The sequence below is a fragment of the Pollachius pollachius genome, assembly GCF_949987615.1.
Source record: "Pollachius pollachius genome assembly, chromosome: 16".
In the NCBI taxonomy this organism is placed as follows: domain Eukaryota; kingdom Metazoa; phylum Chordata; class Actinopteri; order Gadiformes; family Gadidae; genus Pollachius; species Pollachius pollachius.
The window spans coordinates 16310145-16337549 of NC_136949.1; the positions used below are offsets into that span (position 1 = coordinate 16310145).

General features: G+C 46.3%; 2 protein-coding genes across 8 annotated transcripts in view; both read left to right on the top strand.

Annotated features, from left to right (window-relative positions):
• Positions 1-23696, top strand: part of vta1 (vesicle (multivesicular body) trafficking 1) — a 37103-nt gene extending 13407 nt beyond the window's left edge. Inside the window, exons 4-8 of one of the 2 annotated variants that reach the window (XM_079753811.1) lie at positions 2993-3068; positions 4523-4631; positions 12977-13240; positions 13913-13990; positions 21922-23696. In XM_079753811.1, coding sequence (XP_079609937.1) covers positions 2993-3068; positions 4523-4631; positions 12977-13240; positions 13913-13990; positions 21922-22067 — 673 coding nt within the window. In that variant the 3' untranslated portion in view covers positions 22068-23696. The remainder of the gene's footprint in view (positions 1-2992; positions 3069-4522; positions 4632-12976; positions 13241-13912; positions 13991-21921) is intronic. The other variant, XM_079753812.1, reaches the window with a different exon arrangement.
• Positions 23697-26458: 2762 nt separating this feature from the next.
• Positions 26459-27405, top strand: part of adgrg6 (adhesion G protein-coupled receptor G6) — an 87978-nt gene continuing 87031 nt past the window's right edge. For all 6 annotated transcript variants that reach the window (XM_079753829.1, XM_079753831.1, XM_079753832.1 and 3 more), the window contains exon 1: positions 26459-26694. In XM_079753829.1, the coding sequence (XP_079609955.1) occupies positions 26693-26694 (2 nt within the window). In that variant the 5' untranslated portion in view covers positions 26459-26692. The remainder of the gene's footprint in view (positions 26695-27405) is intronic.

Sequence of the window (27405 nt, forward strand, 5' to 3'; positions counted from 1 at the left end):
TTACTTCAGCTGTGTTGCCATGGAGGCCTGCCTCGATTCAATGGGCTGTCGCAAATATTCTATCAATGACACACAGACACACACACACACACACACACACACACACACACACACACACACACACACACACACACACACACACACACACACACACACACACACACACACACACACACACACTATATTGCATGCATACACAAACACACAAATGGTTTCAAGTTCCTTGTCCAAACTGCAAATAATTAGTTTTGTGTTTTCATTATTTTGTGGATGCATTATTATGGTATATATCTCTGTTTGAATGTGTTTGTCTATGTGTGTGTGTCGGTGACTACGTTTAACGGTGTGTGTGTGTGTGTGTGTGTAGGTATAACAGTCTATGTGGGTATGTATGTGTTTATTGAAGTGTGTGTAGTTGAGTAGTTCAGCATGTGTGTGTTATTATTTGTGTAGGTGACTAGGGGTAAACGTGTCTGTGTAGATGCGTGTTCTGGTATTCACGTATGTGTGGGTGTTACAGTGTCTATATGTGTGTGTTTGTTGTGTGTGTGTGTGTGTGTGTGTGTGTGTGTGTGTGTGTGTGTGTTGCTATTAAGGTGAGTGCGTCGGTGCCTAGGTGTAACTTTTCTAGATATGTCTGTCAGAGGCGCTTTATCAACACACTGCTGACTCACACAGGGCCATGTTATAAATCTCAACATCTAGCTGCCTCGTGCTAAACCTGTTAACCTTGGGGTCACCGCCACCCCCATCCAGGCTTGAACTACACATGGATGGGATTTAATGGGGATGTGCCCTGCTCAAGAGAAGCAAGGTGTTTATTTGGTAATAAGAGGAAGTTATCTACAAACCTCCGCAGGTTTGATCTGTTGTGGCCGGTTGAGTGAGTTTGTGCAGCCCTTAAAGCTATTCCTCAGGAGTGATCCATAATATCACCACCACCTATCATCATCTGTGGTCTGATTTGACTGAGTTCTCTCCGTCGGGTACATTCAGTGCCATCTAAATGGACTACATGAGCACATTTCTAAGTGGTTGAACTCCTCACGTTGTGCTCAACACGGAGCCCCTGCTGTGTTGCCAAGACTACCCCCTCGCCACGGCAACGGGCCATGCAGTGTGCGGACAGCGACGCAAAGAAGTTGTGTCGATGAAACAAGTTGGCTTTCCGCCTGGGAAATGAATACATGTTGGATTGTGTATTGGAAAATCTATTTGTATACATGTCGTCTATCAGACCTAAATGAGGTTTAAGTTGTTTGTTTATAACATGACTTGTTGCCCTGAAAACGACTGGCTAAGCTTTAAAGATGTTTTTGATCAAAGCATAATGGATAATGTAATTAGCTTTAATTCAATAAAATAGTGATGAAAAAACTGCTGCTTTAAAAGATCACTACAAACTGTAAGGTATGGCGTTAAACATAGTGGCACAATATTTTATAGACCCATAATCACACCAAGAACAACAGGTTTGGATGGGTCCAAAATAAGTATTAGAAAATGTGGACACATTCGCATACATTTACCAACAGTCAACACGCAAATACATTTACCAACAGTCCACACGCAAATACATTTACCAACAGTCCACACACAAATACATTTACCAACAGTCCACACACACATTAATTTACCAGGAGTCCACACTCACACACATTTACCAACAGTCCAGACACGAATACATTTACCAACAAACACATTTACTTCAGGAGGGAGAAGTGCGGTATTGGTCTTTCAGCTGAGCGGGTCCCAAGTGAGTTGTCAGTGTACATTTCAGTCTTTAGCGTGTCTTCAGTGACCTGCTGGTCACGGGGGGGGGGGGATTGCCAGCCAGCCAACTTTAATTCACTTAGCGGTTCACCACTGCTGTTTATTTATTTGATTTAGGTTGATTTAGTTTCCCCTCCTCAGAGGTATGGATAAACACTGTTCAGGTTCACCAAACACACACACTCACACACGCGCATGCACACGCACACAGAAGCAGGTATTTAAAGGTTTATGAAGGTGTGTGGTAGTCTTCCTGTTGCAGGCCCTCTGATCCACAAGGAGCCCATTCACCAGGAAGCTCCCTAGGGTGTGTGTGTGTGTGTGTGTGTGGGTGTGTGTGTGTGTGTGTGTGTGTGTGTGTGTGTGTGGGTGTTTTTCCATGTGTGTTTTAGTGGATGACATGTGAGCAAGTTTGTGTTTACATGTGTTTGTTTGAGTGTGTGTGTGTGTGTACATATTAATTTGTGTGTTTGTGTATGTTTACACCCTCTGTTTTAGTTTGTGTTTAAGGTTCCTTCGCCCAAAGGTTGGTTTGTGAGTGTGTATTTAGGCATTAATGTATGTGACATGTTTGTCAATGTGTTTGCTGGGTGTTTGTTTGTTGTGTGCGTGCGATTGCGTGTGTGTTTGTGCGTTTGCAAGTTTTTATGACATCTCCTGCTCCGTTTCCTGTTTCTGGGATCATAGCATGTGTACTGGAACTACTCAACATTCACCTCAGCAACACACACACACACACACACACACACACACACACACACACACACACACACACACACACACACACATACACACACACATACACACACACACACACACCTATGCTGTGCTATGCCCAGGGCCTGTCCGGTCTGCACCATACCTCTGAGCTCTGGTAGCCTCCCAGTAGTAAAACTCTAAGTACTTGCCAGGTCCTACAGTGGCTGCAGTCCCACTGAATGAGGGGCCTGCTGGTTCCCTGCAGTGTGTGTGCTTGCTACAAACAACTGTACTCTGATAACCCAGATGTAAGAGTATAGGCAATGTGAAAATACTGTAAAAAACAACAAACAAACCTTTGTTTGTTGGTCATGAAATGAGAGTTGCAGATACGTATCGTGTGTGGATTATTGTTTTGCATTTACCTAAACTCTGACTTTAACTGTTTCTGTCTCTTTCTGTCTCTTTCTGTCTCTCTGTCTCTGTCTTTCTCTCCCTCCCTCGCTCGCTCTCCTCCCAGGAACATGATCAAGTCCTTCTACACGTCCAGTCTTTTGTTCGACGTCCTGTCCGTGTTCGGAGAGCTGTCTGAAGAGGTAAGGTCTGCCCTGGTGCAGAGCTGATCGCTTCATTCAGTTTAAACCAAGCCCAGTCCTACTTACTTTTTAATTTCAACACCTTTTATCCTCTTTGTTTATTTATTTATTGTTGATCTTTATATCTTAAGGTTATCTGATTCATCTTTATTTATTTATGTATTTAAATATAATATATAAAATTGCCTCATGGATTACAATACAAACCCTTTGTGTAACTTTGGACAACTGTGAACTATTATTACTAAATCTTACTTGGCAAAGCAGTGAACATTGTGGCCACAGGTGGTAACTGCACACATATATCCCTCCTCTCATCACTTTAGACTAGTTTACATATTTCAACAGCATTTCAGGAGGCATATGGTGTAGTAGATTTAGTTGACCAGAAAACATATACCTGAATGAAATCATTAACTCCACTCCATGCCCCATGGGTCTCCCATAACACCCCATGGCTCCCCCATATCCCCCCCAGGGCCCACCCATGGCCCGCCCATGGCCCATCCATGGCCCCTCGATAGCCCATCCATGGCCCCTCGATAGCCCTTCCATGGCCCTCCCATGCCCCCCCCCCCAAGGCCCCTAAAAACAAGGGAGTGGCATAGGGGAACATGCTGTTTTGTCTACTCCACATCATAACTCATTTCCCAGCCCGTGGGAAATGATCAATGCTTTCTGCGGCTCACCCAGTGAAGTCAGGCTGATGACAGGCTTCAAAATGTTTGGCTGCTGGGTGGTGCGATTAGATGCCGACCTCCCCTGTAGATAGTTGGCAAAAGATTGTGTGGTGGCTATTCACCAGTTGAATGTCAACTATTCAGTCTTGACATACTTACTATCATAACTGGCGCTATCTGTGTTATATTTTCCAACCGGACTTTGGATCAGGAAATGTGTAAGGGGATTTTTTTCTTTTTTTTTTTTTGTATAATACATTCCTTCTCTCTTTGTTCTAAAAACGCCCTGGATAAAAGCCCTCATTTGTAAATATAATAACATGTGTGTGTGGTGGTACAGATTAAGGTAAAAAAAAAAGCATTAGTCTTTAGCTAAACAAATATCTAGGCCCATTCCTCAACTCTGTGTTGTTGTTTTAACCAAGCCAACTCCTTCAGACCTTCTTATCTGGAACCAACAGCACTTTACCAGTCACCTGGTTCATATTAACACCATGAATCACCTTTCTCCCCAACTCCTGCTCTTTCCTCTTCCTTCTCCTCCTCCTCTCCTATTCCTTCTCTTCCTCCTTCCATCTTATCGCTTTTCCTCTCCTCTTCACCCTCTCCTGCCCTCCTCTCTCCTTTCCTCCCTTTCGATCCTTCACCTCTTCGGCTTACTCCCCTCTCACACCGTTCTTCCCTCTCATCGCCTCTCTTCTCCTCTCCTCTCTTTCTCCACCTCCTCCTCCTCCTCCTCTTCTCATCTTCTCTCTCCCCCTCCTCCTCCTTCAGAACATCCAACACAGGAAGTATGCACGTTGGAAGGCCACCTACATCCACACCTGTCTGAAGGAGGGAGAGACACCTGTGGCTGGGCCCCTGGCCATGGAGGGGGGAGAAGGTAGAACACACACACACACAGACACACACACACACACACACACACACACACACACACACACACACACACACACACACACACACACACACAGAGACACACCGATTTTCAGAACTGTTACTCCTCCAGGTTTTCCTGTTTTACAACACCCATTTGATGATAGTCCTGTCACTCCCCTGCACTAAATCTACCTCTCTTGACCACTACACCCCTCTCTCCCTGCACTAAATCTACCTCTCTCTAGCACCACAACCCGCTCTCCCCTGCCCTGGCTACCTCTTTCTAGCAAAATAAACAACTACAACTCTTTATACCACAACATAAAACCATCTCTCCCTCTGACACTATATCAAACTCCTTAGTTCTCTCTGACAAAATGTCCCTCCTCTTCACACATTACTTTTTCACTCACTGTCCATCATAATGTGTGTGAGCCGGGAGGGGAGGGGGGTGGGGGGGAGTTTGCCCTTCTGTGTGTGTGTGTGTGTGTGTGTGTGTGTGTGTGTGTGTGTGTGTGTGTGTATGAGACAATGAAATAATGATTGGGTCAAAAAGTTTTGGATTCCAGTGTGTTTGAATGCTTTGGTTTCACATAACAAGTGTGTGTTTAAGGGTGGTCAAAGTATTGTGTAGATGTGTGTGCATGATTGTTGTTGGCCTTTGAGGTAACACAATTGCCCAAGCTCACAATATCTAACCTTTAACAGGAAGGTGTGCGTGTGCGCTTGCGTGTGTGGCGATATTATGGTATACCTGAGACATCAGGCTTAAGTAGATCGTGACGTCTTGACCTACTAAAGCCCGTAGAAATCAGCTAGAGCAACACGTGTTCTCACGCACACATGTTCTCATGTCATCTTTCTAACGCCCAAACACACATGAGCTGGGACGGTCAAATTCCCTCCATGTCCTATTAGCTCTCTGGCTCTCTGGCTCTCTCTCTCCCTCTCCCCATCTCTCTCTCCCTCTCCCCATCTCTCTCTTTCTCTCTCTCTGTCTCTGTCTCTCTCTGTCTCTGGTGTACATTGTCAGCAACTAGCTAGAGCAAACCACCTGCCCACTAGACCACTAGACCACCTGCCCACTAGACCACTAGACCACCAGGCCACTAGACCACTAGACCACTAGACCACCAGGCCACTAGACCACTAGACCACTAGACCACCAGGCCACTAGACCACTAGACCACCAGACCACTAGACCACTAGACCACTAGACCACCAGGCCACTAGACAACTAGACCACCAGGCCACTAGACCACTAGACCACCAGGCAACTAGACCACTAGACCACCAGGCCACTAGACCATCACACATCGCTTTGGGCTTTTGTTTTTGTTTTTGAGACAATCTAAATGTCTGACCATGCAGTGGTCGGTGAGCTTGTTTTCCCCAAGTGGTTCCCAGGAACCCAACAGGCGTTCAGCTACCACAGTAATGGCAAAGAAGAGCAAGTGTAGTTCCCAGACACACAGAGTACAGTATTTACTCGCTATCTCCGCAGGAAGTCTGTGGTTTGTTTTAAAAAGGGTTTGCTGCCGGAAAATTAACCAAAAAACACATTTGCTGATATTTGCTAACACTTCGATAAAGTTATGTTCAAGGCTGCCATTTGGGTACTTCTTCACCAGAAAATGCTCTAAATGTGCGTGACATCATGTGAAACCCTCGTACCTGGCCTTTGGTCGGTACTATGTTATACGGAAGAGGAACAGGTGCTAGCCCTCATGAGGACAGTAGCTCCTTCCTGTTTCCCATTCAGCACACTGTGAGAGGTGCTCGTGTCCCAGGGTCTGACTCTGAACCACACAGGACTCAAACCCTGCTTAAGTAGGTTAGCAACCTCTGGCCTACACTAGTTAGGAAATCGGTTTGTCTGTGTTTTTCTCTGTCTGTCTAAGTCTGGCTGTCTGTCTGTGTCTCTCTTGCTCTCTCTGTGTTTGCTTGACCATTTCTCTGACTGTCTGTCTAACTGACAGACGGGGAATAGTACAATGATTCATGCACACACCCACACACACACACACACACACGAGTTTCGTAGATAGTCAGTTGTGTCGTCCACACACTGCCTGCCGTGAACATGCTCATTATTATTAAGTCAGTGGTAAAACACACACACACACACACAAAAATGCACAGACAGGGTTAAGTCTACATACGAAGTGACAAAGGTGTGACTCACAGACACACACAATCACACTCACACACGTCCATAATACAGAAAGACCATTGTTTCAGGGCTGCATGGACTCCTGAACACTTACCGGTAGCTGGACATGTTTAACGATGAATATGGGAACATGGAAAGAGAGAGTGGGTGAGAGAAACGGAGACTTAGGGAGAGAGAGACTCCGATGGTGAATACAAAAGTGAAAGAAGGGGTTTCTCTGACCCATTTGTCAGTGGAAAGTAAACACATTGCCAGGGTTTCAGTTGATTGAAATTCACATGGAAAACATGGGAATAAGAAAGTATGGGCGAGGGAGAGAGAGATGGAAGTAGAGTGGGTGAGAGAGCAGAGAAGAGAACCCAAAACGAGAAGGAAATAATAGAAGGTGTTGGAACGGGACCCGGCCCGGGGGACGCGACCTTCTTGCCAGATTCCCCCCCCCCCTGGTTTACCGTGCAGGTGGGCTTGTGGCTGCGCTGGCTCTCTGTGGCCGATGCACTAACCAAGGGGCCCGGGGATCTTTATGTACCCTAGGGGCCCCGGGACTAATGGGCTGCTGGCTGACTGGTGTTCAGGGCGGTCAGAGCACCCAGCCGAGTGCGGTGCAACACGGGGAACCTTCCAGTGATGGCTCTGGTGCCAGTGGAGCGGTGGCTAAGGTCAAACTGGAGGGCTGGCCGGGGACAGGGTGGGTAGCATACCCGCATCCCCACAAAGTGTGTGTGTGTGTGTGTGTGTGTGTGTGTGTGTGTGTGTGTGTGTGTTGAACTGTTGTCCCTTGGTTGATTTTCCCCTCCATTCATTCTCCTTCAGTATCAACAGCACAACATGTTCCACTTGTGTAACATGAACTGCTAACCAGAGCTCTTTAAGAGCAGAGGTTTCCATCCGTACCAGCCAGTGTGATGCATGGAGATCATTAGCATTCTGCACAGCTCTAAGTCAACAACAAGGTAAAAGTTCTCCCAAGGATTTTGAAGTCAACAACTTCCTAACCAAAGCAGTATAAGGATCAAATCAGTTTGGTTAGGACTATTAGGGGTGGAACCAGGCCGGAATACAGATGCTGGTTGAAATGGTAGATTTTCAAAGTAAAGGTTTTGCTTACTGTCTGCCGCCCCTACCATAATGGGCTCAGTTCAGTAAGTTCAGCAGCCCATTGACCCAACCTTTTTGACATTGGGGCTCGTCCAATCAGCAATAGTGTGGTTGATTCAGGTGATGGTCTGATAACAGGCAGCAGTGTTGATGAAGAAATGCAGGCTATATGCTCTATTAATACTATAGCCCCTATGAAGACAGACAGGTACGCAGAGCGACAGAAATTCTCTTAAAGGCAGACAGACCCATAGTATGTGCACAGCTTTACCATATGTTTCGTGGAAGGTTTCCCCACTGTATCTGGTATCAATTATCTGTACATTCCTGGATGTGTGTGTGTGTGTGTGTGTGTGTGTGTGTGTACATTTTTACATTCTATTCTGTTCTTGTGTGTGTATGTTGGCGTTTGTGTGTGTGTGTGTGTGTGTGTGTGTCTGTGTGTGTGGATGTTGGCGTTCTCATGCGTGTGTTTGTGAGTGTTTGCCTGCACATTTTCGAGTTCTATTGTGTTGTGTGGACGTTGGCGTTTCTGTGTGTGCGTGCATGTTGGTGTTCTCCTGTGCGTTAGTGTGTGTGTTCACATTCCCGTCGCATGCCGCCATCTCTCTCCCAGGTGTCCTTTCCTGGGGAATACCCCCCCCCCCCCCCCCCCCCCCCCCCCCCCTCCTCTCCCCAACCATAGAAGCATGTGATCCGTGTTGTGTGAGCGTGATCCCCTCCCCTGTTGTGGGCGCAGCCTGTGGTCCCCCACCCTCCTTCTCCCAGTGGATCTGTCAGAGGGGCGCTGGGGATACTGGGCCTCACCATTACTCATGTCCAGGTCTTCCACCGGCCGCTGCATGGGAAAGCCCTCCTCGTCTCTCCTGCTGTAGCTCTCTCTTGATCCCCTTCTCGCCCCTCGCTGAAGTCTGTGCCCAAATCTTCATGGATCATAAGTTAAATACACACTACACATGATCAATTGGCAAGTGGGGTTCAATATCTGTTTTGCTCCTACTCGCTGTCTTTTAGCACTCTCTTTAGATGTAAATATATAAATCTCATTTCTCTCTCCGTCTGCCTCTCTTTCTCTCTTTGTATGTATCTCTGTGCCCTCTCTCCCTCTGTCCTCTTTTCTCTCTTCTCTTTCTCTCTCTATATCTCTATCCATCTCTCTGTATCTCTCCTCCTCTCTCTCTCTCTGTCTCTCTCCCTCTCTCTCTCTCTTTCTCTCTGTATCTCTCTCCCTCCCTCTCTCTCTCTCCCTAGTGACTCAGCCAGGTTCATCGAAGGGCTTGTTGTTCTTTGACACCCCTTTCTCTACAGATCAGCTCTGAGTGCACCACCACTCCCATCCAAATCCATTTCCACACTGAAGCACAAAACACGCAGACACACACAGACATTTCCATGTTCTACTGTGTTTTCCGCCAAGTTTTCTCCTGAGCCTCAACCTTAAAGGAGACTAAATGTGTTGACACTTTTAGCTAAAAATGGTACCAGTGCCGACTTGCAGCGAATTCTTTAACCAATGGATGGCAGCGGAGGACAAATACAGAAACGGAAACGCAACACAGAATCTGCTCCACTGACAATATGTTGAAAAAGCATAAAAGTCATGTGATTAAGATATTGCACAATCATTACAATTCTCTGCTCAGAAGCGGTTGGTGTATGTAATGCAAGGTGGCTGCCACGCTGCCCCTGACCTGCTTTTACTGGGCGCCTCCACCAGCAGGACACTGGGCGGGGATGTTGAAATGATGAAAAACGGTTTATTATAGGTAAACTGGTCCAGTTTGAAGATAATGATGCAAACAGATGGCGCTCCATGCAGGACATGTGTGTGTGTGTGTGTGTGTTGTTGGTTTAAATGCTTGCATACTGATTGCTCGATGCACAACAGGTGTGCAGCCTCACCTAGCCCCAGAGTCCAATCCATCTGACTCTGTCCAGGTGAGGCTGCTTAAACCAGCCATCATCCACACACACACACACACACACACACACTCCACAAATTGTCCTCCACATTCTTTGATATCGCCAGGTGCATTTCATTATATATGTCATCATTATTGTCCGTTAGAAACAAAACAGAACGCCGTGCATGTTCCCCGGCCGCAGAGCCACCGCAGAGAAGGAAGACTGGTTTGTAAGCTCTGGGGGGGCCGTGCATATTGGCCTACCCTCAGGTCCCCAGCAGAACAAGGGGGTGTGTGAGGGGCGTGGGAGAGGCGTGGGAGAGGTGAGGGGCGTGGGAGGGGCTTGGGAGAGGTGGGGGGCGTAGGAGAGGTGAGGGACGTAGGAGGGGCGTGGGAGGGGTGAGGGGCGTAGGAGAGGTGAGGGACGTAGGAGGGGCGTGGGAGGGGTGTGGAACTCTGCGAATATCGGCCTGATCGCTGGACTGGGAAATGTAGGATTCAGCCTTTAGGCCGCTGACATTGACGTCTGAACCTAGAGCCTGGCTCATTCCCCTCAGTGCCAGTCTACCCACGTATTTACATTAGTCGGGAGCGGCGCTATGTAAGTTACGCACCGTAGACATCAGTTTGGTTCTAGTTGTGATTTTCTGACCTTTATCGCCCCGGACAAACTGTTTTTCATTTAAATGAGAGGAGCAAACCCTGCGTGGGCTGGGCCATGGGTGACTGGGTTTTAATCCTCACGACAAATTACAAATGACAAAAGTAAGCACTGAGGGAAACATAGTGCAGCTTCAGATGAGGGCTCCTTGTGTGCCTTGGGTAGCAGAGCATGGCATCAACACTGTCGGGATTAGGGGGTTCCTTCCCCATCAGACCACCCACTGCATACACTCCCAGCATACTGTATTGTGGGGCATCGAGCATTCCTCTGACCGCCACGTTGAATATACGTAAACTTAACTGAAGCCCTGGTGTGCTGCCAGCCTACCCTGTGGGCCTGTACCAACTGGTTATCTGTCCGTCATATACCTGGGTGGATTCTCCCACTTGTGGGTGTATTGAAATGAGATGGCTTAAAAGGTCGCACTGAGTTTTATTTTGGATTTCCTGTTGAACAATGCAATTTGGCATACTCTACTAAATGATACTGTATCGGGTTTTGTAGAGCTAACAAATTCAGGGCGACAGGAACTTTTAACACACTGAATCTGTGTCAAGGGGTGTTTACATCTAACCCTTACATCAGTTACCTCATCAGCACACGCTTACGCTCTGATGTCATCAGTGGCCCCGGGCTTCCTCATTGGCTGTCAGCGCGCCAAGTGTTGACTACCATCAGGACACACCCTGTGGGCCTCCCTCAGGTCCTCACGCTGGTCCTCCCTCTGGCCTGTTGCAGTCTCCGTCCTGTGGTGTTAGGATCGTGGACCGGTTCACGTTGGTGAACTGTAGCCCTCTCCAAGCATTGGTAAAAGACTGTGGTTGCGCTGGGCAGCTACCAGTGTCCACCAATAGAATACTTTGGTTGTACTGAGAAGCTCCCAGTGTCCACCAGTAAAAGCCTATGGTAGTACTGTTGAGATTCTGATTGTACTGGACAGTGTCTGGGCTGACAGTATAGAAGGTAAAAGCTTGATCCCAAACTGTGGTTGTACTGGGCCGTTCCCAGTGTACACCATTCCAATGTTGTGGTTTAAGTGGGCAGCTTCCAGTAAGCAACACTCAAACACAGTTTGTAATAGCCATCAGTAGAAGAATGTGGTTATCCTGGGCAGCTCCCAGTAAGCAACACTCTAACACAGTTTCTCATGGCCATCAGTAGAAGTCTGTGTTTATGCTGGACAACTCCCAGTATAATCACACAAACTCATTGTCTATCATCCAAAAGCAGCAGTGTGTGGGTGTAGTGGGCAGTTTCAGCAGTAAAAGCCGGTGTTCAACTGAAAAAGTAGTCCTAAATCAGAGTGTATATCGACTAGGGATGTGAATAACTCAAATTTTTCATGGTCGAATAATCAGTGGGTGGTATGAACGAATAATTGATTATTCGATGTGTGCCATCATTCACAAATGCAGCCACGGATCGTCGGCAAAAAATCACTTAGTATCTTGACAACTACCTGCTAAGTAGTTCCAGTCAAATTGTCTGTTCAGCCTTCAAAATGAGAGCTGGTAAATTGTGAAAAATGCATTAAACTGTAATCCGAAAACGCGGTTATATGCTATAGACCCTATAGTATCTTTGGTATAAAGGCTGGGACGAATTTCAAATTATAAATATGTACACTTTATGTTGAAAGTATAGACAGTCGCGATTCCCACTGAAACTAATGGCGCGGTGATACAAAAAAGGCTCCTAAAAAAACGTGTGCAAGAGTTCACTCGTTAAGATTAAGGCTGTGCATTCGGTTGGGGGATTTCTAGCATCTCTTATACATACCATTGGATAAATAGATGTAATCTATGCAGGAGTTAGGCCAGCCATCTCCGTTGTAGGGAACAGCCAACTACACTCGTTCCTCCTGCAGGATATATATGAGAGAGAGAGAGAGAGAGAGAGAGAGAGAGAGAGATTTAAAAGTGGCATTCAGATTAAATGCTAATAAGTCATATACCTTTCAAACAAATGCTGAGCGCATGAGAGGGAGAAGGGGCTGAGCAGATCAATGTGCTGCAGCTGTACAGTGAAATTACATTTGACTAGATATGATTCGATTTAGATGTTAAGTCAAATCTAATTGATTAAAAAAGAAAAATGATCCGTTACCAAATATACTTTGGCGGCTGTTCATTTACATAAGTACCCTGCCCAAGTACAGTCTGAACGGGGATCAGCAGGGAATCTTAGAGGTCAAAATAAACAAATCTGGAGGAAACTCGCTGGGCCAGCAAAACATGTTTTCTTTTGATGAGGTGTGGCTGCTGAGGAGCTAGTTAGTGTTACAGTCCTGGAGGAGGGGAACCACCCCCCTTTTACTCAATGTTATGTTCTTTCTTTCTTAATCCTTATTTCTTTAGTTCTCTCTCTTCCTTTGCCCTTGTCTTTTCTTCATACTTTCATTATTTCTCACTCCTCATGTCTCCTTTTTTTCTGTGGTGTCAGGCAATTTTGAAGTGAATGTTAATTTAGTCAAAGATTATTTTCTCTCTCTCTCTCTCTCTCTCTCTCAGATGAGGAGGAAGGAGCAGACGGGGGTTTCTACGACCCGGGCCCCTCATCGGGGGGCTCGTTCAGGGGCCCTCAGCCCCAGGTTCCTCCGGACCACGGTGCCATGGGGCCGGGGGGTCCTGCCCCAGGAATAGGCTTCACACCTGGGCCAGGTCCAGGGCCAATGGGGCCTCCAGTGGGGCCCGGCTCCAACTACAACAACATCCACATCCCCCCCGGTGCCCACGCCCCGGCCAACACTCCTGCAGAACTACCTCCGGCAGCAGGTGGGACTCACACACACACAAACACACACACAGGCATACACGTATACAAAGCATACATGCATACACACGTACATAAACAACGCACACACACACATTCGCACACACAGGCAAGGAAAGACACGTACGCACATGCTCACATGCATCAGCGCTCAGGCGCACACACACTCATACATACATTCACACAGACACATGCGCACGCACGCACACAGACACACACACACAGACACACACAGTGTTAGAGTGTCAGCGCTGCTCCCAACACTGGTGGTGGTGGGGGGGGGCCTCTGTCCGAACATGGGTCTTTGTTTAACTCCCGGACACACACTCGCTGCTGCATTAATGTTGGGCTTGCATGTTTGTGTGTACTTTTCGGGACAATGTGCATGTGTTTGTTTATGGGTGTGTGGTGGGTTCTTTTAAGAACTTGTGCGTGTGTGTTTTTGGTAAAGTGTGTGTTTGTGTGTGTTGCCACTGCTTGACTAACCACTGCGGGCTTATCTTTGGAGGCAGTGCACTCCGCCCAATATCAGAGCGCCGCTGCGCTACACAAGTCATCATTCATTGCATCGATCTTCTGTTCTCTCACTATGATTGGCTGATGTATTAACATGTCTGAGCCGTGATTGGCGGACCCATTGACGTGTGTTGACATGGAGTGTTTTGATTGGACAGGTGGGCCAGAGAGACCCGTGCCTCTGCCCAGATCAATGCCAAGTACGGACCCCGCACTGCTTAGCGCCACACAGGAGGGTGAGAACACAAGCAGATAGTCACACACACGAACACACACATTTATTTATTTATTTATATTTGCACGCACACACACATACACACACACACACACACACACACACACACACTTTACAATAAACTTTACATAAATTCACAGATGCATACACAGTCAAGTGGCAATGCAGACAGAAAGCACCCAAGACACACAATCACTTCAGATTCAGAGGAGAGGAATTAAAATGAACTAGATTTGTATCTGTCATCCCTCGTTCTCTCTATCTCTATATCGCTCCCTCTCTCTCTCCGATCTCTCCCTATCCCATCTCTCTGGGTGTCTGTCGCTGTCCTTAAGCCATCGTTGAAAGGAAACGCTCACTTCACTAGCATCCAAAAACAGCTTTGAATGACGACTGCCTATGCATGTTCACTCACCCTGTGTGTGTGTGTGTGTGTGTGTGTGTGTGTGTGTGTGTGTGTTACCGCTGACTATAAAAAGTAATGACCATGTTCATAGAAGGCGGCACAACTGCAGTAGCTATTACAGATAATCATGTGTGTGTGCATACATCTGTGTACTATTCCCCGTCAGTCAGACAGTCAAACAGACAAATACACAAGCAGTCAGTCAGAGTCAGACATGCAAAGAAACAGTCAGTCAAGCAGACACAGAGAGAAAGACAGACAGAGAAAAACACAGACAAACCGATAGATAGATAGTCAGACAGACAGTTACATAGACAGAAAGACAGCAAGCAGACACAGAAACAGACAAATGGACAGACAGAAAAAATCTGACGTACACGGAAGGACAGACAAGGGCCAGTTAATTGATCAACAGATAACGTAGATTATCTATTCTTGACATCGCGCTAATCTGGACACTTAACCGTTTCTCCCGAATTCTATATATAGATACTTCTTTGTCACGGGCACTTCCCAGGCAATTCCTGATGTGCATCGAGTCATACGGCCTCAAAGTAACTTCTTACCGGTTTAACACAGCATCGGCCAGCAAGCTGGCAGAAACCTTTTTAAGGTCTCCTACAAATACTTGCCTTTTGCAAATATTGTTACATTATGAAGGAATACACACAAAAAAAAAAGTGTTTTTATGATATTAGCCTCCTTATTACCTGTCTGGGATGCTGTGAGTAGGAAACTACAGCTGTCATAATAACTGTGAGAAAGTCATTGTAGTCTGGACACCGTGTCTACTTTTTCACACGCTTTCTCCCAAGTTGCTCCCTAGCAATGGGCTCAGAAAAGTGTCAATCAAACTTTGGTATGCTTTTAAGATCTACCCCCAGAGACACATAATCCAATCAGGCTTATCTTTCTCTATATTGATATTTTATGGGGCTCTTAATGTGAGTCCAGAGCACCATGAGCCTACCATAGAGATCACACTGGGTTCCCACGCTACACCTGCTCTACTGGTCTGCTCTACTGGTTCTGGTCCACTGGTGTTGGTCTACTGGTTCTGCTCTACTGGTTCTGGTCTACTGGTTCTGGTCTACTGGTGGTGGTCTACTGGTTCTGTTTTACTTGTTCTGGATGACTGGTTCTGGTCTACTGGTTCTTGATGTCTGGTGCTGGTGTACTGGTGCTGGATGACTGGTGGTGGTTTACTGGTTCTGGTCTACTGGTTCTGGTCTACTGGTGCTGGATGACTCGTGGTGGTGTACTGGTTCTGGTCTAATGGTGCTGGATGACTCGTGGTGGTGTACTGGTTCTGGTCTACTGGTTCTGGTCTGCTGGTTCTGGCCCGCTGGTTCTGGTCTACTGGTTCTGGTCTACTGGTTCTGGTCTACTGGTGGTTGTCTACTGGATCTGCTCTACTGGTTCTGGTCCGCTGGTTCTGGTCTACTGGTTCTGTTTTACTTGTTCTGGATGTCTGGTGCTTGTGTACTGGTGCTGGTCTACTGGTTCTGGTCTACCGGTTCTGGTCAACTGGTTCTGGTCTACTGGTTCTGGTCTACTGGTTCTGGTCTACTGGTGCTCGTCTACTGGTTCTGGTCTACTGGTATTGGTCTACTTGTTTGGGATGACTGGTTCTGGTCTACTGGTTCTGGTCTACTGGTGCTGGATGACTCGTGGTGGTGTACTGGTTCTGGTCTACCGGTTCTGTTCTTCTGGTCTACTGGTTCTGGTCTACTGGTTCTGGTCTACCGGTTCTGGTGTACTGGTTCTGGTCTACTGGTTCTGGTCTACTGGTGCTGGATGACTCGTGGTGGTGTACTGGTTCTGGTCTACCGGTTCTGGTGTACTGGTTCTGGTGTACTGGTTCTGGTCTACTGGTTCTGGTCTACTGGTGCTGGATGACTCGTGGTGGTGTAGTGGTTCTGGTGTACTGGTGCTGGTCTACCGGTTCTGGTCTACCGGTTCTGGTGTACTGGTTCTGGTCTACTGGTTCTGGTCTACTGGTTCTGGTCTACTGGTGCTGGTCAACTGGTTCTGGTCTACTGGTGCTGGATGACTCGTGGTGGTGTAGTGGTTCTGGTGTACTGGTGCTGGTCTACTGGTGCTGGATGACAGTGATTGGAAGGAGGCCTCTGATGTCTCTGTCTGCTCGATGGGGCATCAGAGCTACCCAGTCCTCCAGCTCTCTGGTGCTGGTCTACTGGGTCTGGTCTACTGGTGCTGTCCAGCTGGTCCTTCTTTCCTCCTCTCTCCTCCCCTCTGTCCTCTGCTCTTTTCTCGTTCCCTCTTACCTCTCATCTCCTCTCCCCTTTGGTACCTCCTCATCCCTTCATCTCTATTGTGAGGTGATGTATCTGCAACTGTAAACACATTCAAACTCATTTTCTCTAGCAGAGGAAGTCCACTAAAACACTAAGGCCCATAATAAGCTCTGTATAACATTACAACAGGGTTTCCACCAGGTCTCACCGTATCTGACTATACATGGTCCGAGCTGGACGGCGTCTACAGGGAGGGTCCGGTCTGGGCTAGCAGGGGGATATCAGGGCTGTCCGCTGCTTTAGGAGACATTTTTTACCGACCACCCCCCCCCCCCCCCAGTGTTTAGCCTGTGGGGAGTCCATGTCACACACGAGCAGCGACTGGGATGGTTGGAGTGGAGTGGCAGACTTGGAGTTTAAACAAGTAAGAAGTTATAAAAAAAAACAAGATGTAACTGCCAACGCCAGCCTAAACGGAAACCAGGGACTCTTCACTTGTCCTCTCTCCACTCCCTGTCCCGCCAGCCCCCTCCTCTTCTGTTTGGATATCCCGTTCTATAAAGCTCTGCTCTGCTGTACTGTACTGTAGTGGAGGGGAGTACATTCAATAGAGGTAGTGGAGTAGATTCAGTAGAGGTATAGAGTAGATTCAGTAGAGTAATAGAGTAGATTCAGTAGAGGTATAGAGTAGATTCAGTAGAGGTATAGAGTAGATTCAGTAGAGGTATAGAGTAGATTCAGTCGAGGTGCTAGAGTAGATTCAGTAGACGATAGAGTAGATTCAGTAGAGGTATAGAGTAGATTCAGTAGACGTATAGAGTAGATTCAGTAGAGGTAGTGGAGTAGATTCAGTCGAGGTATAGAGTAGATTCAGTAGAGGTATAGAGTAGATTCAGTAGAGGTGGTAGAGTAGATTCAGTAGAGGTATAGAGTAGATTCAGTAGAGGTGGTAGAGTAGATTCAGTAGAGGTGGTAGAGTAGATTCAGTAGAGTAATAGAGTAGATTCAGTAGAGGTATAGAGTAGATTCAGTAGAGGTATAGAGTAGATTGAGTAGAGGTGGTAGAGTAGATTCAGTAGAGGTGGTAGAGTAGATTCAGTAGAGGTGGTAGAGTAGATTCAGTAGAGGTGGTAGAGTAGATTCAGTAGAGGTATAGAGTAGATTCAGTAGAGGTAGTGGAGTAGATTCAGTAGAGGTATAGAGTAGATTCAGTAGAGGTATAGAGTAGATTCAGTAGAGGTATAGAGTAGATTCAGTAGATGTGTAGAGTAGATTCAGTAGAGTAATAGAGTAGATTCAGTAGAGTAATAGAGTAGATTCAGTAGAGGTGGTAGAGTAGATTCAGTAGATGTGTAGAGTAGATTCAGTAGAGTAATAGAGTAGATTCAGTAGAGGTGGTAGAGTAGATTCAGTAGATCTAGTGGAGTAGAGTACTTCATGTACCTTTCGATCAGCCGGAGACGGAGTGAGATTGTATAAGAGAGAAAGTGAGAATGCATATATACTGCAAATACTCTCTCCTCTACTCTCCTATGTACTGTAGTATAGTAAAGAAAAGTCGATTCCAGTAGAGGTATGAGACTACTCTCCTATATACTGTAGTATGGTAGATTCAAGTAGAGTAGAGATAGAAGAGTAGAGTACTACATGTACCTTTTGATCAACCAGATACGGAGTGAGAATTTAAGAGCTAGAGAGAGAATGAACCAAAGAGGCAGTTGTTAATGATGATGATGATGATGATGATGAGGAGGAGGGTATCTGCGGTCACTATCCTGCCCGCCAGAGCTGGTTCCGGGCGGCGCGCCCGTAAGATCAGACCAGTGGTAAGCCAGCCAGAGCTAGGCTATCATTAGCTCCAAACCACTGTCACTCAACACCCTGCAGCCTAGCATTAGCCTGACCAACGCGCGGTTAGCCGCAGAGCTCAGGAGACAGACGGACACAGGAGAACGGAGGGAGGGAGAGAGAGGTGGGGAGAGGGAGAGAGAGGGGGGATGGTCGCATTTACCGTAAACCAGCCTTTTGCAAGGGGGAAAAAAAGACAATAACAGTTGCTTTGAGTAAGGCATGATGTAACCACCTTCAGCTAGTTCTATAGTTTAAAGGGAATCGCCCCTCACACACTTCGGTTAAGGTCAGATAAAAAAAAGGCTCTTATCAGGGTTTGTCAGGAAGTGTTAATACTTTGACAACTGATTTTCACTTTAAGGAAGGCACTGGCAGCATATTCTTCGCAACTGTCCTCAAGGATAGGGAATGATTTTGACAGCAAAAATACGCATTATAATTTATATAACAGTTTTAGCATTGCACCATTAATCTATCTTGCTGAGCAACGCACGAGTGGCGGTACAATTCAGCATTTGTTTGAAAGGTATTAGACTTATTAGCATTTAATGTGATTACCACTTTTAAACAGGTTATTATTTTTCTCTCTGCCTCTCTCTCCCTCTCTTTCTCTCTCTCCCCCTCTCCTTGTCTTCCTTTCTTTCTCTCTCTCTCTCTCTCTCTCTCTCTCTCTCTCTCTCTCTCTCTCTCTCTCTCTCTCTTAATTCCTCTCTGGGGAAGATGCTGTCAGCGTATTTTTGCTGTTCTCGCGCCAGTTATTTTGAGAGGGGAAAATGTATTTCAACATGGGGATTATGCTGGGATTGTGAACGTCTCTGTATCACTTTGGGTCTCTTTCCCCTTATATTGGCTGAAACCCCCATGTTGTACAGGCTGTGTTAAAGGAAAGAGAGAGAAACCTTTAGGTCTATGTCGATCTGCCTTTACTTCTGGGACCAATGAGAAACCCTCAAAGGGTTGCATTTAGTTTTGTATTCTAAAACTGTGATATCATCATTGTTGAACGTGATCAACATATGGGTGGAAAAATCACAATTAATCTATCACATTATGAAGAATGTGTCCTAGCATTGATGAATGTAGAAAGTTAATATCTTATGACATTATGTCATGAAATTTGGATAAACAAAGTGTGATGGAACCATTTATGCGGTTAAAACGAGTATAAGTTTAATCCTATAATAATAAAAGTTTAAACTAATTAATTTAGCAGTTCAGTGGGCTAGCTGTTAGCCGCTAGCTGATCAGTTAAAAATCTGCCTTGGCTCCCAGATCCTCCTCCTGGTCAGCTATGGTTTGTGTTCTACCACAGCGTGCGCTATGAATATGAATCAACTCTTAACTTTAAATGTATTTTTCACAATAAGTTCCAAAAAGAACACAAGGCCTGAGGCAAAGGCCGTGAATGCAGATGGTAGAATCTGGCAATAAAGGAGTTATCCGTGTGAGTAGCTCGGTGGCTTTTCTCATTTATATTTAATCTAGTACATATTGTTCACACCGCGTGTTGGAAAATTGGAGCCCAGAGGCCTTAAAGTGGGCGGGGCCTGGTTTCCATATGCATGTATGCATGAATTCATGTTCTGGTTTTGGCTACATGCCCAGCATATAAAACACTGTGTGTGTGTGTGTGTGTGTGTGTGTGTGTGTGTGTGTGTGTGTGTGTGTGTGTGTGTGTGTGTGTGTGTGTGTGTGTGTGTGTGTGTGTGTGTGTGTGTGTGTGTGTGTGTGTGTGTGTGTGTGTCTTTGAATTAAGGTGGTTCTCTGGAGAGGGGTGAAGAGGTTTGTGAGAGGTGGAGGGCTGGAGGAAAGGGGAGTGAGAAGTTGGGCTGTTTGGTTCCTTGAGAGAGGGAGAGAGTGAGGGGAGGGAGGGAGGGAGAGAGAGGGAGAGTGAGATGGGGGAGGGAGGGAGAGAGAGAGAGAGATGCCCATGAGGCTGTGTCGACGTGAGCATTTGAATACTAATGATAGATTGAGGTGGATATTTTGTCATTTTCCCCTCTGGGATTAATAAAGCCCTGCAGAGCATTATAACAAAACATGAATATTTAAATGCGAAAAAACATGAACGCACAGATGTTTCTGGAGTTGTTGGAACGTGGGACAGTGGTTCTGGGATTGAGGGTTTGATTCCAGCTGGAGAGTTCCAACCCCAATCCGCAGAGAAAAATATATATAGACATGGATGAAAGTGCTGCGAAAACACTAAATACAAAACAGTTGTATAACTTTTCTCTAACTACAGACATGAGTTTACTTTAGGGGAAAGTGCTGATTTGTGCGCAGCCCAAGACAATGACAATAAATAGCAGAGTGACAGACTATAAACAACTGGAGAGAGATTGATAGCCTTTGTGTGTGCGTTTGACCAGATGATCTCATTGGGAGTGGTCGGTCCCAATGGATGGAGAGAGACAGACAGACAGACACACAGACAGATGGCAAGATAGGTCGTACAACATCCATTGTCTGGACTTGTTTGTTATCATGCTAGTGCCTTGCTTAGAGGAACCCTGGTGATGAGGAAGTTCAGGGAACTCTTCATTCAGATGTTTTGAGCGAGCGACTTTAAGGCTGTGTGTCTGGACTTTTAAGTTTGTGTGTGGGTCGGTCTAACTATTTGTTTTTGTGTTCTTGCATGTGCATGTTTGCGTGGGTTCGGCTTTTCTGTCGCGCTTGTTCATGGCTCTTCTCCTGACACAAGGTCTGAGTTGCATCTCGTCAAACAATCAGTTATGCTTTAATGTGTGTGTATACGGTATATATTCTTATATATGGTATGGCCCCTCTTCCTGTCCCCTCCCTCCCTCCCTCCCTCTCCCTTGCATCGCTCCAGCCAGTTTGAGGGATCTGTGTTGGAATGATAAATGCATTACTCTGCCAAGCCTTTACAATTATGTATAATGTCATGCTCTCTCCTCTTCCTCTACCTCTCTCTTTTCCTCGCTCTCTCCCTCCACTTCCCATCTCATCCCACTTTTTCTTATTTTTGGAGTATTTCCCTGTTCCCCTCTCCTCTTCTTACCCTCCTCCTTCGTCTCTACATTTATTCTCTATCTCCATTTCTCTTTTTCTCTCCATTTCACTCTCCCTCTCCTTCCCCTCAGACATTCCCTACACTCTATATTTTTATTTCTCCCCCCTCAGCCTACCTCACTTACTGTTTTGCAACCTCCCCGCCTCTCTCTCTCTCACTCTATGACTCTATGACACCTCCTACTCTCAAATCAATTCAACTTTGTCTTACCCTGCTACATCTCTCCCCTTTGCCCCTTTCCTCACCCCTCTCTCCCTACCTCCCTCCGATCTCTCTCTCCCCCTCCACCCCTCGGCCGTCTAAAGGTGTCTCTGCTCCTCCCCTCCCTGCTCCCCCTCCACCCCTCGGCTGTCTAAAGGTGTCTCTGCTCCTCCCTGCAGGTGGCGTGCGGCTCACCCCCGACGACTTCACGCTCGCCCAGAAGTACTGCAAGTACGCAGGCAGCGCCCTGCAGTACGAGGACACTGCCACCGCCGTGCAGAACCTCCAGAAGGCCCTCAGGCTCCTCACCACCGGCAAAGAATGAAGCGCTTTGTCCTCTCTCTCTTCCTCTCCCTCTCTCTCTCTCTCTCTCTCTCTCTCTGTCGCTCGGTGTCTCTCTCTCGCGCTCGCTCTCTCGCTGAATATCTCTCAATGTCTTTTTCTCTTTTTCTCATTGTTCACCGACCCTTCCATCTTTGCACCCCCACCTATAGCCTCACTCTCACTCTCTCCCTCGCTCTGGTTCACTGGTCTGGTGTGAACTGTTCATGTTGCAGCAGCACGCATGCACACCGTCTGTGGGCGCAGTTAACGAGACGCATGCCCTTCTCCAAACACCACACACACACACACTCTCTACACCCGCACACATACAAGGTCTGATAGACACACACACACACACACGTGCATTAATGCCCACTCCCACACACACAAGCACAGACACACACACGCTCAGACAAATGCTCACACAGACATCGTCATACACACACACACACACACATACACTCACACACAAACTCCCGGCCTGCCCTTGGTTGAGGAAACGATGTCAATGGCTGAATTATTTTAGACAATGTCTGCCTATGTCCATCACTGTGCTGACTGACTGACTGACTGACTGACTGACTGACTGACTGACTGACTGACGGGCTGATTTACTAAGTGAAAGATGGGCTTGAATGACCGCATGACCGCTTGACTGGCCTGCTGACAGTTTCTTAACTGTTGGGCCAGAGTACAGGCTTCCTGACCTGTAGGTCAAAGGTTAACTTGCCGGTCAGTTCTACGTTTCTGTTTAATAGAAGTTCTTTGAAGTCGGCTCAGAAACGAAGAGGCTTGACCCATCCAATTAACTAACGACCTTGAACCCCTCTCAGAGGGTTCTGCCCGGCGCCTCGGATATGTTCCCTCGTTGATTGGACAGCAGAATGTATATCTGGATAAATGCTGCCTGACAAGACAGACCATCCTCTCTTCTGATTGGATGACACGGACAAACCACACGCTTACTGCTTTTTCGGACACTGATCAAACCCTTCAAGACATTCTGCTTAACAAAGACCTGTGGTGGACCAGCTCAGATGGAACGTGGACTGTCCCTGACATTCGCCCTCGCAGATGCAAATCCAAACTGACTTCCCCTCCATTCAAACCTTTTCTCATATTCTTATTTTTTTATACAACTTATAAAGCAAAGTGGGCAGCGGTCATCAAAAGTCTTCAGTCATCTTAGTCAACACTAAACTGCTTGACATGTTTAAAACTCATGCTACCTTTTGCTATTGGGTATAAGCTCTGACAATATATGATGGGGTTATTATTTTTACTGAATGAATATAAATTTGAACATTCTTTAGTGGGACAGTTTAAATTGTGGGAGGTACACTTTCTACCCTTCATGGGTTATTGTTTTAATATTTTAAATTAACATTTTGAAAAACCTAAAATGCATATCACTTTCTCTATATATGTTGATGCAAATAGTTTTCTATTATTTTGCCTTGTTTGGGAAGGGTTAATGAGAGTGGTTGTAGTTTCCTTAACTCTAATATATCGGCTGTTATTTAATGTTGATATTATGGTCTCTCAGAGGCTCGGATCTCCATGGAGACACACCGTCTGCCCGGCCAATTCTGAGACTCTTGGAATAAAAGATTTGAAATTAAAACAACGATATATGTCTTTTGGTTTTTTTCTGTTGTCATGCTGTACTCTCTCTTTTTTCTTCCTTTTCTTTCTTATTTCGTTTTTCTAAAACGTTTTTCTTTATTTTTGTATGTGTGTTTCTGTCAGTCTTTTCGATTGGTCCCCTGTCTGACCCTCTCTCTCTAATATTGAAGGTAACGTTTATATTCACCATTAAGACTGAAGTCTGAGGCCATCAGGATGCGTTCACTGTTAAATATGAAGTGTATTAACAACATCACTTGTTCTACTGTTACCCAAGATCGCCTCCTAACCTTTTAATCAGCAGCAGTGTTGTTGGGAGACATGGTCGCCATGGTGACTACTCATGACCAGCCGCTCTCACTTCCTGTTTGAGAGCTGCTGCTTCCTCGTGATTGGAAGCCCCAGCATGCTAACCTCCAGGCGTCACCTCAGAAGAAAACACGAGGAGAGACGCATGCTGCTACAATTCACCAGTTTTCAAATTTTGTACCTAAAAATAACGCCATGTTTGTATTTCAGATTGTTGACGATCATAGGTGTTATTTACTGAGTCATGTTGACAATAACTATTGCCGGATTTAGTTTGTATGATTTCGAGATTGGCAGCAATGTTTGGGAAGATACACAAACCGCTCAAAAGATATCGAAGCGTTTCTAAAGCTTGCCTCAGTCGTGGGGGCCCCTTCACTAAATCCATCCTCACGTTTAGATTTACTCTGGTTTCTAGGTGTGTCAGAGGTTGGTTTCATGTGATTGTGGTCTAACGGTTAACACATAACCAACTGTTTAACAGGAAGCTAAGCAGGTTGATATATGAATGGGGAATTCCAATAATTGCAGCGTTAACCTCAGTTCAAAGCCGCTCTTAAAATAACGTTATTACAACATGGCAACAGAGGCAAGGATCCATTATTTGCTGAGTCATGTGACGTTTATATATGGGGTTTAATGTAATTATATACTAGATTGTAAATGAAGATTTCCTGTCTGTCGTACACACTGCAAAAAACGGACTTTGGAAATAATGAAAACATGTCAATATCAATATTTTCTCGATGAATCACGGTCCATCTACCTCCTTCATATCTCTTCCTGTCGCCACTACCTTCTTTATTAGTCTCCAGGCACTTTCTCCGCTCTGTGCAATTTCCATTTGATTATTTTTCTTCTCACAAATTGTCCCACTTTTCTCCATCTGCTGCTCCCTCCTTTGCTCCCTTTCCTTCCTCTTCTCCCTGTCCCTCCTTTCCTCCCTCTGCCTCCTCCCTGTCCCCTCATATTCTCCTCTCCCTCCTCTCCCACCCCTGACCCCTCTCCTGTCTATCCCTACCCTCCTCTCTGTCCCCTGACCTGGGAAAGGGAGTTAGGGAGGGAGGGAGAGGGAGGAAGAGGGAGGGAGAGGGAGAGGGAGGGGGGGCGTTGGGTTAGGGTGGGGGGTTACATTAGGGGTGGGGGGCGTTGGGTTAGGGTGGGGGGTTACATTAGGGGTGGGGGGCGTTGGGTGTGGAGAGGGAGACTTGAGGAGACTTGCTCTGTGGAAGTGTCCGGCCTCATGCCTTGCTCAGTGGCACAACCAGCATTGTTTGTAATCTGGACTGGGAACTTTTAGGTTGCTGGATGTAATCAAACAAATCTCTCAATCTACCCATTCCTCCATGACTCCCTTCCAGACACACACACACACACACACACACACACACACACACACACACACAAATGCACGCACGCGCACACACACACGCACGCACGCACGCACACACACACATTCAATTCTGATTTTTATTTCCTTTCAGTCTCCAAAATTCCTGTCGGACTCCAGTCAATATTATCAATGTGATGCCTCATGTTTACATGGACGTCTGGTTAACTCCCCTTTAAAAGCTAACCCTCCTAAACATCCCCCTACCTCCTCTCCTTCCATCCTCCTCCTTCCTACCCTGCTCCCTCCTTGCTGGAGTCACCAAAGGGGATGCATATCATCTGTGAACTTTGGCTGACTAAACAATTGAAACATTTTTAGCAATTCTCTAAAAACTAAAGTTAAGTAGCTCCACCATACAGAGCAAGAGCCTGGCCAAGTGCTTTATTCTTGTTGACCCATTAATTGAACTTACTCAAGTACAGTACTTGATATGAACCATACGTGTAATATTTTCTAACCCGTCATTCGTTTTCCTGTAACTCTTGTATTGGGGACCCTTCTTAAATGGCCCCTAATTAGCAGTATGCAAATAGAAATGGCAACTTTTCAATGGCAAATTTCGGATGGCATTTGTGAACTGTGATAATGCAAATCACAGCCACGTCCTTCCTCCACTGGTTCGGTTATCTGACTGGGTGATCGAACTGGGAGAACAATCAGAGGGCGACTGGTCGAGCTTTTTGCTGCTCAGCAGATTTTAATCGGCGACTTTACCGGCAGAGATCATGGGTACTTTCTGGGTTACTTCTCACTGTTGGCTATTTGGGCTGGGCAGGGTGGGGCGAGAGAGAGAGAGAGAGAGAGAGAGAGAGAGAGAGAGAGAGAGAGAGAGAGAGAGAGAGAGAGAGAGAGAGAGAGAGAGAGAGAGAGAGAGAGAGAGAGAGAGAGAGAGAGAGAGAGAGAGAGAGAGAGAGAGAGAGAGAGAGAGAGAGAGAGAGAGAGAGAGAGAGAGAGAGAGAGAGAGAGAGAGAGAGAGAGAGAGAGAGAGAGAGAGAGAGAGAGAGAGAGAGAGCCAGCTGTGTGGACTCTCCGTCCTGAAGGCTGAATCTCGCGGTGGTGAAAGCATCTCCTCCTCCTCCCGGTGACAACAGGTCCTCTGATCCAGCGGTGAGCGGTGGTCTCTCCTCACTGACACGTTGACGCGTCTCCGCAGGACACTTTGGACACTTTGGATTTTCTTTAACGGCCGAGAAAAGTTTGTTCTTTTTAAAGTAGTTCGCCCGGAGACTTCCCCAAACTTTTTGGGAGGAGAGAGAGAATGCTTCTGCTAGGACACCAGCCACCAGTCCAGTGAAACCATGTAAGTCGCCACTAATATTCATCATAATAATGAAAATAATAAGAATAATAAGGATCTTGTGTGACAGAGGAAATATCATAAAGTCAGTGTCCTATAAAGACCTCTCCTCCGTTGGTCATCTACGCCTACCGATTTCCAACTTATAACTCATACTTTAATACTTCTCCATCTCGTTCAAAATCGTTTTTCATGAATTTCAAACTGGTATTTGTCTCTGGCATCTGTAATTGTTTAGGCCGATTCAGAGCTTAATAAGGGCTTTATTGTGATCTGCGTTTTCTCGGCAATTCTACTTTACGCCTCAGACGTGATTTTACGCGTAGGCAGAAACATTCCAGATCTGCAACATGTTTTGTTAATGAGGTTCTTCAACATTTGGCCGTGATATTTAGCCTCTACCAAACCCACTAACCAGTTGATTAATGTGAGAAGTTGGATCACACATTGGGCCAACACCACAGAACTAAACCAAGCATCCACCAGATGAACTCAACTGGAGAAATGGAAACTTGAAGAGAAGTTGTGTAAGTGTTTTCCATGAAACTCGGCCAAAATGACTTATTACAGTAAGTTGCATGTGTTTACAATCCACCTCCGGGCTGTCTATTCTGTTTTGCACAAGTCAATCTCGGTCCCACTGCCTCAAAGAGGGTCTTGTTTGAAGCGCCAGTGCCTTGTGTTACCCAAGCCGGGCGCCTATAGAAAACGTAC